The sequence below is a fragment of the Solea senegalensis genome, linkage group LG7, assembly GCF_019176455.1.
Source record: "Solea senegalensis isolate Sse05_10M linkage group LG7, IFAPA_SoseM_1, whole genome shotgun sequence".
NCBI lineage: Eukaryota > Metazoa > Chordata > Actinopteri > Pleuronectiformes > Soleidae > Solea > Solea senegalensis.
Genome location: NC_058027.1, coordinates 17,393,560 through 17,408,165, shown reverse-complemented (window position 1 = coordinate 17,408,165; position 14,606 = coordinate 17,393,560). Strand labels below are relative to the sequence as shown.

The window sequence follows — 14,606 nt, the reverse complement described above, 5'->3', positions numbered from 1 at the left end:
AAATAGGCAGACGACAGTTAGTACTCATTTAAAATCCACAAGACCTTCAGCAGTCACTGGGGTTATCAACATTTTGTCAAAGGAGAAATCTTTGATTTACTGATGCAACATTTCAATATTTAAGGATCGTAAAATGTTCAGGGGATTAAGGGCATGTAATGTATGCCCATTATCTCACAGTCCCATGTCCTAAGAAATCAGCATGACACATTTTGACATACATAATGATGACAGCTGTCATGGTTGCAGACAAGAAGGGTTACACATGTATTAAACTCTGAGTAACAAAACTGGGATCCCCTATGGCCAATAAGAGGCACCCAGGAGAGCTGTGACCCCGCCTCCCTCCGTCATCCTAAACTTCTATTCGTCCCTTCACCCTTCAGCCTGCTCCTCTGCTCTCATCACCATAATTTAAAAAATAACTTGATGCATGGCTGCTCTCCCCCCTCCTCTCTCTCTTTCTCTACTGCTCTTTTCCTCCCTCTTATGGACTGAACCATTCACAGCTGTGTAGGGAGGAATGGCGGATAGAAAGAAGGTTGAAGGTAGCCAGCGGGTTAGAAGGAAAGAGGCTGGGCCCAAGACTGGAATGTTAAGCTGAAACATACTGATGGCACAGAACAACAAGAACTGTGCTGTCATAAGCTAATGTTTGAATTCAGCACATAACAATAAGTCTTCACATGCAATGAAAATGACAGCTATAGAGTTGATGGCTTCTGCATATCATACATACACAAACTGTATGCTATCCCCAACAGTGACCTCATTCATTTACTATATACTGCAAGTTAGATGTTGGGTATTACCAACTGTGGCTAGGGGTATGTACAGTATGTAATAAGTCTCAGAAGATATGCTTGTCACCATTTGATTGTATCACGATACTTGATTGACATAAATTTGTACTGCAATTCTACACATACTGCAATTTGCAATACTAATAATGGCGATTTTCTTGCCCCCCTTGAATCAAAACTGATTGATATATTTTTTGAGACAATAACCCGTGAGTTTTATTTCCAAAATCAGTGCACATCGCATGTTAGTCATTCAGTCTGACATTTATCTAAACTGAATCAGGGCAAGTAGAAAAAGTGTTGTTTAGCTTCACCTACTCAGTGTTCCCTGAATTAGTGCCGTGATAAAATACAATGGATAGAATAGAACCTCTCAAAAGATGACACAGCACAGCATGATTCAAATTAAACTGACAAATATCTTTTTAAAGATCACGAATAACATTGATCAAAAGAACTTCCTTTTTGTGGTAAATTGGCAACTGCTAGCAGTTTCTGTCCATCAATCTTGTAGAAATGTTACGATTCTCAAATAAACAATATATCTAATTACATTTTTTTTTCCCCCCTACCCTTACTGTGTAAACATTCTTACATACTCACGTGGTCTTAAGATAGAAACTACATTGCAGTATTTCTACTCTACAAGACACTTAAAATGCACCTTGTGTCACTTGACACTTTTGTCTCTGTATAATTTTCTTATTTTCTTCAACTGTCGGACAAAAACTTTTCTTCTGTGTCTCTCTTGACTGACACACTGTCCACCACACACTTTCAGCTTCTTGACATGCTATTGTCCTCTCAGCTTTGCCCCCTAATTTACATCAACAATTTCAGCAAATCCAGTCTTAATCACAATCAAGAAGAAGTAGCTCAGAAACGCAAATAAATAAGTAAGCTGACAGTACCAATCAGGATAATACAATGAAAACTTCAAGACGGAAAGTGTCAGCTCGACGTGTGGGTTCACAGACACATATTAAGTATTTTTCAGTAGGATAAATTAAGACTTAAGAGTCGCATGACTGGTTAAGTGAGTGTATCAAAAGTGGCCAGTGACGGAGTAGCAAGCTTAAGTCTACAAAGAGTTTACATCCTTTCACTTGTCCCTTATTAATATTGAGCTCATTGCTGAATTCATACAATCACACCAGTTTACATAGTAATATAAAGTAGGTATACAATATTGTTTTCTGATGATGATGGACCAATATCGATGGCTGGAAATGCTGACTTCATAGGCAGTGGGGAGTATAATCAATTCACATATAGTCAGATGGATCAGTGTCATGTGACTCATCCTTCCTTCTGGAGCTGCTCGGCAGCTACACAGTGGTGAATATTTTGTTTCCTCCTCACTCTATTCAGACTTTCACTCTTCAAGACTAATCACTCACTCACAGTTAACATTTATACTGGTTTATGCTGAGGGACAACATTGTGATTACATTTCAGCTCAATACCCTCCCACAAAAAGAATGAACAAACTGAGTTTATGATCATGGTAATGTATTTAAGGAAAAAAGCCAATGTCCAATCAGCTGCAAAAGAGCCATGGTTTAAATGTCAGATCTCAGATGCCCAGGCTACCACATGCATATGAACCCATCTTATTGTATTTGCTATAATATGATTTCTTGAATTTTTTTGTTAACCTAACAACTATTCAAAGCACTACCTGAGCTGGACTCACACCACACAAACCATGTTTAATTCAAAGCAGGAAAGCTCTGGTCAGTGTGGCCTGTAGATGCATGACACTCCTTAATTTCTAACCCTGTCATTAAGTTGTGGACAGTTAGGAACTCCCACATTCACATGGTCAGTTCAGGCTGGACTGTATAAACATTTAAATCTCAATCTGCATTCAAATTCCACCTTTCTATTTTAACAAATACACTGTTAATCCTTCACTAAAACATATTAGTGAGCAGTACAATTATCCCACACATACACAAACATGCTGAGAGGAAAAAAAATAAATTCTAAGATATGGGGCCACATAGTATCTATTGTCCATCATCTTGGAAACCAAGGCACACATGTGTTTGCTCACTGACATCTGACAGGACCTCCAAGTGTGTCAACATCCCTAGTGCAAATAGCCTCAGGTCATGATGCAAACTATATTTTTTGACCACACAGCTGCTTGGAGGTCAGCTGCCTGCTTATCAGACAGAGGAGCACACACTGCCCTGGCCCTGAAGGTTAAAACATCCCCACTGGGTTCAATGTGAATCAGGCAAGGCAGGTGTAAAAATAGGCACTGAATACAATATATGAATGATGTCATGCAATATTTCCATTAGCAAATGGAAAAGAAAATCATGTAAACCTCGGCCAGGAGAGAGAACAGGGATCTAATGCATAATAGAACTAGAGAAAAACTTGGAGAATATCCAGATCACCACCAAATTTTTGTAATTTGTCTCTTGGGTCGAGTGCAAATATTCTTGATACTTTAGTGAGACTTCATAAGACAACATTAATGACAGTACTGAAGTGAGTCAGCGAGGGTGGCAGCATGACAAAGTTTAATCTGGCCTCCCCAGTGTGCGCTGCTGGCTGGAAAAACTGTATCAGACCCACAAGCAGAAAAAAAATCAGTTTAGAATTCACAAAAATAGATAGATGTTTTGTTTAAGTAAAGTGCACACAAGCCTGACTTGTTTGACACTGGTGAGTTAGGTCAAAGCTCAACTACTAAGAATCAAGTGAAATACTGAGTAAAAATAATCCTCCAATGTACACACTGTGTAAATGTAAACAAAACAAAAATGACATTTGCATGCAGAGGGCGGCAGTCAGTCAGCCCGTCCTCCTGCTGCTTCCTCGCTCCTTTGTCATCGAGACACAGACTGAGAAGCTCTGCTCTTGTTCAGTCCCACAAAAAGTCATAAAAGTCACCGGGAGAAGTTTATGGTCGACAGATGCTCAAGTAAATGAGGGCTTTCTCCCATTTCTATCGCCCCCACACTCAAGGAAGGGGCTTCATGGTCACTGTCAGCGACCCAAAGTTAACCTTACCCATTGTTGCCATAGAAACAGAAGGGCTGAGAAAAGGGGAGGAAGCCAGGCGGTGGGGATTTGCAGCCTGACAAGAGAGAAGGAAGACGGGAGTCTGCCTTTTTAATGTATGGCTGTCTCAGTTTTGCCTGCGTCTCACTACTCCCGTCTTTCTTCCACAGACACACTCTTCAACCTCACTTTGAAGCCAACATTATTTAGTATATCATCTCCACCAGGTGCCACCAGTTAGAGAGAGATCTTTCGTACAACTAGAGTTTATCATTTTTTTCTCAGTAACAGTGCTAAATTGATACTTTCTAATTGGTAAAGTAACATAATCTAGATTTGCTCTCAGGCTCTGCCCATGGTTAGTTGTTACAAATGTCACAAAATATGTCGCAATAACGTGCATTTGTTGACAAGGCAATGAGACCAGTGATCTCATCATGAGCAGGACTTGTATTGTACAATACTATCACACATGCCTGTTTTTAGATGGGAGACAAGCACGTGTGTGTGTGTATGGTGCAAAGTAGCTCGAATCTGTGAGCTTCTGGACAGACAGCTGGGCAAAGTGCTTTTCAGCTCAATGTAAAGGGAAATGGATGGAAAAGCAGCTCATGGAAAAAGCTCAGGCACTGAAACAAGGCACCAAGATTTGCTTCCTGATCTGATACGGTAGATACTGATCGTACAGGTAACGTGTCATATTAGTGACATGCTCTGTTGCCCAACCGTACTTACAACACAACCAGCTTGGTTTGTAATGGGGCTTGGCCAGCAGGCTTCTTTTTGTATCACAACTTCATCAGTGTTCAGCTTTATATTTGCCTTTATATATATCTTGCAAACACCAGCAGTTCACAAGGTGTGATAACTGCTGACAACATTCCCTTATTCAGACACAGATACGGCCACACATACAGTACAGTGTAGGAGAGACTAAAGCATAACCCACAACCAGCAGCTGATCAAAAGCATGGAAACAGAAAAAGCCAAGAGAGGGGAAACTAGGGACGAGTGATTTATGTAGGTAAACACCTGTCTCCAGGAGGCCTGACAGCTAGTTTGTCAGCTTCCTGCAAAACATTCCAAAATCAGAGGATGTCTTCTGAGAAGCAGTCAGGGAAGGGATAGAACATTTCCGAGGCACTTTTCATACAGTATGGATTTTTATTATTATTATTATTATTATTAATAATAAGTGTAAATTCAGAGCCTGTTTGCAAAACTAAAGTAGAACGTGACAGTAGGAGATTGGGCTTTCCCTCTCCACAAACACAACATATTGTCATGACTTTGATTCTGAAGAAAACGTGATAACCCTGGAGCAAGTTGTGTGGGAATTTATGAATGTCTATTTATAAAGAACAGTGGAAAATTCATATTTATCTAATCTAAAAATGTGTCTCAAAAAGGAGAATGACAGTTGATGTCCATTTAATCAGCTGGGAAAGTTGGGTTTCAATGTTTCATGCTGCCTCTCTAATGCTGTGAGTGAAGTGGGACCAACCACACCCAACCAAAAATCTCCCTCTCCCATAGGGTGGATTACAGTTTGAATATTTACTAGAAAAAATGTATTGCAAATCATAAATACCTGTGGATAAATACCAGGATGATCGCTTTTCAGCCAAAACATAATTTGATACGTTATGTTTGTGCATATTGCCCAGTCCAAGCATACTCTATCACTTATTAAAAGGCCGTTAAACATGAGCTAATGGCTTTTAATTTAATAACTTTTCAGGACTTAATAATGTTGTGGACGCAAAGTGTGGTCATGCACGTACCTGGAGTCTGCTTTGCCAAGGTTGGTTCCTGCAGGATGGAGAATCGTCTGGTTCTTCACCATCTCCACAACACATTTTGTATTCAGTTCCTTTTCTGTTGATCAGACAACACAGTTTTACAATCCCAACACTCAACCTCAAAACACAAATTTTACACAATGTCATGTAGTGCAGTTATGTTTTGTTTTTTGTCATCTCCAGCGAATGTGTGATGTAATGACAGACATGTCACTTTTAAATACAGATACAAGGATCTCTTCTCTAAATTCCTTCCTGCTTTTACTCTATTTTGCAGCCCAACACTTATTGTTCAATTGATCTGTCTCTCACACTCACACACACATGCATGCACATGAAGTAAGACAATGACTCAAGTTTCCAGCTCAGTATAAGAAGCGGACATAATGCTTTGTCCACTAAATCTACAAATGTTGACAGGCTGCATCAGCCGGCAGATAACGTTGCACAAGCTTCTTGATTAAGAGGGTAGCTCTGCAGTTAAAATGTTCCAATTAGAAAAATGCAGATTTTCCTTCCTAAATATAAGATATGTTTTTCAGTGAAAGTGCTACAAAGACAAGCACAGTATGTGACAACTTATTTACAGCCAGTTTATGACAGTATTTACTTTATAATGGTTTGCACATTATGTTTATTTTCTTGGGCAAACTTCTAATAGATGCCTTGCTGTTAAAGTGACCAGGAAAGTATTGGAAATATCAACTTGAACCACACTGTAAATTCATGAGCCTGGCTAAGTCTCTCCATTCATTCATCTTGCCAGGGAGACCTAATGATGGTCGTTGACTCATCAGACGCACAGGGGAAGGGCTGCCAGCATATCCTGGGCATCCAAATTCGGGCAGACAAGGTTATTATTTAAAATAAATAACAAAATATACAGTTAACAACTGGATTGTTGCAGATCCGATTGATTTATCGGCTACAGAGTATCATTATTTTACTGGTGAAAGCTTAGACCATAGCTCTGTACAACAAATCACTTGTGTAATCATGGAAGATTAGCAGGGGCAACAAAACATTAAATAAACATAATGAGGATGTTTTTGAATCAAAATGGTTAAAAAAAAAAAAAGGCCTGTTTGTAAAAACAAGCAACAAAACGTGGTGACAAATTACCATTTAACCCAGAGATAAGATAAGGATGAAAGTCAGTCATCTACCTACCCTGTTGCCCCTGCTTCGGATATCCCACCTCCTCTACCAGGACCTCTTCTATAGGGAGGTCAGAGGTCAGTGTAAAAACATCGCTCCTTCAGCTGCAAATCTGAATTAGGTCAAGGGCACTGCAGCAATGACGAAACCTACTGGTAATAAACACCGTCCTTCAAATACAAGCCCTCAATCAAGGCTCCCGGGTAAACAAGAATCCTTAATGCCTTTGTCTATACCCCTTGAACATGTATTTATTCATGCATTTATTTTTACAACGGCCAAATATGTACTGTAAAGGTCAGTATTTACGTGCAGCTGCTGAAAATGCCCCAGTTGGCTGTCAAGCAGTGGGCATGCAAGGGCGTGTGTCAACTCAAGACAAAAACCTTCTGTGGTTTCAATACTTTTCTTCCACAAGAACCGTCTTATGCAGCATAACAGTGTAATTAAATATTTTATGCCTTCAGATGTTTTCAAACCAAGACATGACAGCACAATCAATTTTTGGTAGACAGTGAAACTGTTCAGCAGCTTAACTCAGTCCTCCTTTTTTGATTAAGAAATAGTACACAATCCTCACACCAACCAGCCTTGATAACAGTGTATAGTAAACAATCTGAAATCTATCTTCCCTGATTTCACCGCACAACAATTATTGATTTGCTGATCAAGTACGCATAATGTTGCAAAAAGCTAAGCATCATCATTGCATCAATGTACCTGCACAGGACATATTAACAATACCTAATTATAATCTTGTTATCCCAATTATCAGTCACACATTGTCTACTTTGTTTGCACAAAAAGGATTCACTAGAGTCTTGATTACCCTGAAGCATTAGAGTAGATTAATGTAACATACAAGCCACAATCAAAGTCTACTACCATTTTCCTAAATGTGAATGAACGTTCCATTGGATACGAAAGTGAATCTCAATGTGAGCAGCTGTACATCTGATGAAAGGCTAACTGTGCCTGCTGAAACCAGCAACACTGGGGATTTGAGGCTGGAGTGTCTGTTTATAGAGCCACAACACTGCTGTTTCTGGCAGGAACACAGGCCTAGATTCATGGAAACTTTGTGTCAAAGGTCACTGGACCTGAATAACCATCCAAGTCTTCAGTTGTTTAAGACATCACAAAGTCAGCAATATGAGGTTTAGTGACAAAGTAAAAAAAAAAAAAAAAAAGTAAAAAAAGGTGGGGACTGAAGCAAACATTGGGGTGTTGAGGAAGAAAAATGTGCTCTCCTGCTGCCTTCATTACCCACATGCCCATAGTTCTGCAGCTGTACTTCCTCCTCAGCAGTAAGGAAACTGTGATGCAGCGTGGTTGACAGGATAAATGTGCCCATTGTTATCTACCTCTCCTTGCGCCATAGCCAGTTCCCACTTTCCACTGACTTTCTCTCTGGTCCTTCCCTGGGTTACCGGTGCTGAGGTTTTGGCACAGCTGCCCTGACATCAGACAAATTGGCAGCAGGGCTGCCGTTGCTACGCCTGAGATTGCTCTGTTCTTCGAAGGCCACAGCCATGGGAACATGGAGCATTACGCAATGTTAGCAAATATTCATTCAGACTCACTCCCTTCCTGTCTTTGTCCAGCTAGGTAGCTACACCACATCTCCTCCTCAACCTGGGCTACACAGAGACAGTGGCCTCGAGGTTAAAGGAGCCTGTTTAATATTTATATTTGTCACAGGTCTGAATCAATGCTCGGCATATTTGAGTGAGGAAAGTGAATGAGAACTCATCAGTTATACCACTTCTGAAACAATATATGATAGAAATTCTTGGCTTCTCCAAGCCAGTATGTGTTTTGGTTGAGTATGTGATAAATGTCTTGTCTTAACACTTGTAAATATGGACAGAGCCCTGATTCAGACAGAGAAACCAGAGACAGGAAATCCGAAAGGCACAACTGGAAACGTGGCACTACTGGTTCCAAACCCATTTCCACTGCCTTCAAGAAGCCATCAATTTGTCTGCTTGTGTCCTGTTACCAAAATCATGATTGCTTTTGCTGAGCAATGGAAGATTCATGCGGGCATGTGTTCATATTTATGACAAAAAAAGTTTTGTATGTTTCGAATGTTGCAACAGTGAAGCTAGAAATACTTTATGCAGGCAACTTTTCTTACAAATGTGTCTCTGCAGCCAAAAGAAATAAAAACTTAACATAATGACCCAAAGCCTGTTAAATAAGTTCATATTTTTTTAAGCACACACAACCATTGCAAGATGCAACTAACTACTTTAGTCGTTGACAAGGCAGCAAAGTGACTTCAAATCAGCTAGAGAACAGTGTAATTGACCTTTTCAAACTGCCAGTTTGCATCACCTGTACCGGTCACGACAGAGAAGCTGTGCTCTACTCTTCACTGACACCAATGTTAACCATTACTGACTCATTGTTGATGTTCACAGATACACATGGGATTTTTGTGTGTCCTGAACAAATGTCTAATCTTGTCAAGAGCCACCACTGAGACATGTCATAATGACAGTGGAGTTTTTCTAAAGTAGAAATAGAGTCCATGATAATGTACTGCCTATAAAAACAGTGTGGCTATCTAATGACTTGGTCTTGTGACAATTCCTGCAGCTCAGAGTGAAAGAGAAGGGGACGTGTGATCTGTTCTGTTCAGTTGTCAGTCAACCTCCTCGGTAGGGCTCCACCTTCTCCTTACATAGGACACATGGTCTCCCATGGCAAAAACACAACTTGGCAGATGACCAGAAAATGTAATCTGTGGTTTTCTGCATGACACTAAAAATGTGTAATATAATTGACCAGAACATTTGAACATGCATGAAGATTTGTCTAACACTGTGCCTTTGTTACCCCCATCTTTTAAAATGAGAGAAAAGGAAGTAAGCGTGGCCGCAGGGAAAATGTCAAAGATACACATGCATGTTGGCCTAATGATAGTAAGGCAGTGAAGGAAAGATACAAGCGACTGGGAGAAGTCATTCCTAGCAGATGAGTGGCTCTGCTGGTGTAGCAATTGACAAATTAAGTCGAGACACTATTCTGTATAAGCCAGCAAAGGTGTCAAAGAACACAGACTTTCAAGACAGAAAGAGCTCACACAACAACTTGACTTTCCATCTTGCTGGAGGCCATGGGAGAAGCTATATAACAGCAACATGCAACCATGTGCCAGCCAGAATACAGCCTCTTTTCATCTGCAGCAGCTCAATTCACTAATGGATGGTAATTTCTTACTGACACCCAATGGACAATGTTAGTGTGAGACGTGGTTTATTTATAGTTCGCCTCATGTAATCAGCAAATCATTAGTCTTAGGCTCTGGACACACTGACCGATGGTTGACCAATGGCTGAGGACTCTGACTAACAGTGACACTGAATCAGATTGTCATGTGTCAGGGCAAATAAATTGGACACATCACATTGACTACAGCCGATCTGAGAGGACATTAGTTCCCTTACTAACAGGTGGCAGTAGTCTGTATCCCTCATTCAAAAGGAAGACCTAATATAAACTGCAGCATTTGTTGGTCTTGTCACTCGGTCACCACACACACACACAAACAAACTTGTGAAAGCACAGCGACTTCAACTCTGATGATGTCTGAAAAGAAGACTGAAACAACCCTTGGTGTTCTGCTTGAAGAAGAATATAGTGGTCATAGTTGTGTTAGCTTGCGTTTCCATTTCCGACTAGCTGGGAAAAAACAGCCATTCCCAATTATCTCTGTCATCACCATATGACCACAACGATTCAACACTTTGAAATAGCAATTAAGCCCAGTGCATACTGATAATGCTGGGTAGCTTTCCTCACATATTGTGTGTTTTGTTGTACATTGATCAACCACAGCAATTAAACAGGTGGCTGACCAGTGTGTTGCCTACAGAGAATTAGTTAAAGTTTCATGAAAATAAGTCTTAATTGACAGTTTACATGGACTCCTTTTAAAACGTGGGGCAGACATACACTGCTCTACCACAGTTGAACCAGCTACCTGTCTTATTTGTTGTAGCGGATCGGTGTATACATGGTTTACACAAAGACCATATAGACAGACATAATTTACATTCCACAAAAGGTGAATTTGGGGTCAGAGCATCAGTAACCCAGATGTGGGGAGACAGTAGCAACTCTCACCTCTCCTGTTCATGGGTCGGACACGAACAGCCACTTTGACATTTGCGTCGTCCAGGCTGGGCTCCCCCATGTTGAGTCCTTACCCGGGATGATCCAAACCAAATCAGTCTTTGAAGTGAGCACTCATCCAAAAACCCTGGAAATGTTGAGCTAGCCGGACTGTCGGCCAGCTAGCTGCGCTCAGCTCTCCTCCATAGAAAAGGCATGTCCACGGAAAAACAAAAAAGCCTGTGCAAAATCCCGCAGGAAGCCAACCACCACCACTTTACCTCCTTCTTCTGCTCATTTCCCTGGTTAATTTAGATCCACGGAGCCTGGAAGAAAAAGGAGAGAGTGTACATTGTGTCAAATATTACGGCAGCTGGTGGATGTCACTGAGCAGACATATGATATTTGCAAGGCAAAACAGAGAAGGGCTAGCCAGCTAATTTACCAGGCAAAGTGAAGAGGAGTAGCGGCAGGAAAGGGTAGGGTTTGAGCCATTTCCTACCATTTTAACGACATAACACTCCCAGACACTGACCGACCCTCGAGCTACGTACCTCGGTGTGTTCATCCCAGGGGTGACACCGTTAACCTACACGTACAATGGAGGGAGATCTCCACAGGACAGCCTGACGAAGATGAACAGCTCCCCAACGGAATCCACTATGTCCTCCCTGAGTCAAGCTTCAAGTAACAAGCAATCTCCGCACTTCCGCTTCCCTCTTCCCCCTTCAAAATAAAAGCGCGAAGGTAAAACGAATCCAGTGCATTGACCGCGGACCAGTGGTGGGCGTTGGAGGTATTACATTCTCCCTACAGCAATCAGTTCCGATAGACTGTGCACTAAGAGGTGCAATGCTGCCCCCCACAGTTCGAGGTCCACAATCTAATTCTAAAGTATTGTATGCGAATTTTAATGACACATGTTGTGTAAATGTATAAACACAACAACAAAGTTCTTGGTTAAGGCCAAAAAGATGATTGACCATTTACCAATGATGGGGACAAAATATCTATCTGTTGACTTAAATGTCGTGGTAAATTTTTTGCGAATGCACAAATCTGTACCCTACTTGGAATACTTCTGGCCAAGGAAGTATTCCAAACACTTCAAGGGTCAAAATCCCTCTAAAAAACCGTGGTGTTCTGCTTTCATGTGTCAAACCCAGAAGTAAAAGTAGATGTATTCATTCAAATGTTTAAACTGTCCAATAACACCCACTTTCCACACCGTTTTTAACGATCAATAGTAAGTAAAGATAGCTTTATGTCAGAAAACGATAATACTAGTCGCTACACATTTACAAACTACAGATTATTTTTAGCATTCGAGCCTGGCAACATGACATTTGTTTCGATAATATATTGTCAATATTATGTTATAACATCACTAAATACATAAAAAGGTAGTAAATCAACCATAACAGGTGCTGAATGTCGTATAACACCAAAGAAGAAGTTGGACGTACCGCCACCGGTTTCCACAGGGGATTCCATGAGACCAGCCCAGCTAACCGGCACCATTACGTTAGCATTAAGTGCCGCTCAGTAGTCAGGAGCCAATTAATTATGTGACATGTTGCTCCACAGAACACACACAAAGACGGAATAACAACAAACTCTGTTTCATGGCATTACCTGAGACTGTAGAGTGACCGTTACCAGATGTGTTCATTTCCCCAGGCAGTCACGCGACACTTCCTGTGTCGTCGTTTTGTCTGCGTTACCTTTCAAAATAAAACGTACTGAACCCACCTGGTCACATTGTATGACAGTGCGAACGACGTGGGAGTGGGAGTGAATCACTTCTGTTTACTCATCATTTCTTTTACTGAGGTCCGGAAACAGCTCAGTCAAATGACGAGTCTCGCTGTCAATCTTCTTTTCTTGCCACTCCCTAGATGGCGCCCACTGTCGGCAACATCGACAACATCATATCGACTTAGATAGGCATTCATTTCTGTAGAAATAAGAGGTTTGTGTCCACCTACAGTTGAGTTGAGCTCTGTTTCACAGTTACACATTACAACATCCAGTTACCAGCACTGAGCACAACAGCAATTTTGGAAAAAGGAAAACACAGGTGTAAATAATGTAATTAATGATGGCTGAGCTCAGTTTTAGTGAGGATGCTGGCTCACTGTCACAGTTTTTACTTGCACATGAACTGAACAGAATATTAATGTTTTGAGTGACACCGTTGAAATATGTCAAAATGTCTGTAGTGCCATTAATACATATTTTCAACACTACATAAGTCCAGTGTAAAACACAACACCCATGAAATACATGTTCAAATACATTATACAGCAACAATACCACTTCCAAGAAGTCTCTTTTATTATACGGTCAAATGGGCTGTCTGCACAGAAGCCATCAATTTTGACATATTACATGTTAAACTAATTACTAACGATGTGTCTGTTCCATTAAGGTCAGAACAGTTTTACATCAAGCCAGTATGTACCTTGCAACCAAGGGAGCTAAGTGGAAGTCACCTATCATTAATTTCATCATTTACACCTGTGATTTTCCTTGTCAAACTGTCTGCTGTGCCAAAATTAGGCATCTTTGAAAATACTGAGTTGGTCGTCAAAGAACATTACACAACGTATATAATTTTAGACATGTTTATAGAATCTTGCACAACACAGACTGCCATTATTTGTCTATAATCATGTTATAAAAGAGAAACAATGTCGCGTAGGTTTGAATATTTTTTATTTTCTAGTTAACAATTACTTCACATTAAATGTGGAATTTGTATGTGCTTTCTTATTATCTGTATACAATCTTTGTCTGTATTGTTTCAGATCTCAGACAAGTACATTAACATTTTCTTTGATATTTATTGGTTCATGGTCAATATGAGCTGTAAATTTAACCAGGGTTTTTCTTTAAGTTGTTTTTATATTTCTTTGAAATTGAAAAACCTATTATTTTGGAACAAATTTGACAGAAGTAGAAACTCATCTTTCAATGAGAAATGTTTTACTTTGCCTATAACTGGAGGGTTTCTGACACATGCTGGACACTGGTGGACCTGAAGGCAAAATAACAAACTTAGTACACATTATTAAAACATTAAACATTTTGTTTGGGGCCTTACTATAGAGTTCACAGTATATTTAACAGAAATTGACCAGAAATGAACATAGTCCTGACAAACTATAAACACAGTATTGGAAGCCAACTATGAACACAGTAGACACCTTGTTCAGAGGAACGTTTTTCTTGGGGCCTTGTATCATTGGTGGTACTCTTGAAACCACTAGAGGACACTCTACTACTGCATCATGTAGGGACACAGGGTAGATCCACAGTGGACTGTCTTTTTAAAAAAATGTAACCGGTGTAGTTTTGCGGTCTGCGTTGTGAAGAATTCGCCGTACGCTGGATATCTTTTGGAGGCAGTCTCCGTTTATTACTGACACAAGGCAAGTAAAAGTAAACTCCCATCAGCATGTGAAACACAGGAAACGTGCCCTCTATAAAATAAACATGTACAGCTTGTCAAATTTAGCATGATAATCTCCATATTAGCATAATGACAATGCTAAACAATACAGAAATCACACAAACGCACATCACGTACCTCTCCCACAACATGCAACAGCAGAAGGGGAGAGGTGAGGGCAGACACACCCTTAAATACTGGGTGGGCACCCCAAAAGTGAACGTGGGAAACAGAAAATGATGAAGG

General features: G+C 40.4%; 1 protein-coding gene across 7 annotated transcripts in view; it reads right to left on the bottom strand.

The window, feature by feature from the left end:
* Positions 1 to 12,597, bottom strand: part of kif13ba (kinesin family member 13Ba) — a 35,815-nt gene extending 23,218 nt beyond the window's left edge. For 3 of the 7 annotated variants that reach the window (XM_044030122.1, XM_044030126.1, XM_044030127.1), the window contains exons 1-3: positions 11,461 to 11,609; positions 10,919 to 11,232; positions 5,609 to 5,702 (exon numbers count right to left, since the gene is read on the bottom strand). In XM_044030122.1, coding sequence (XP_043886057.1) covers positions 5,609 to 5,702; positions 10,919 to 10,988 — 164 coding nt within the window. In that variant the 5' untranslated portion in view covers positions 10,989 to 11,232; positions 11,461 to 11,609. The other 4 variants (XM_044030123.1, XM_044030124.1, XM_044030128.1 and 1 more) reach the window with 4 other exon arrangements.
* Between the last annotated feature and the right edge of the window lie 2,009 nt (positions 12,598 to 14,606).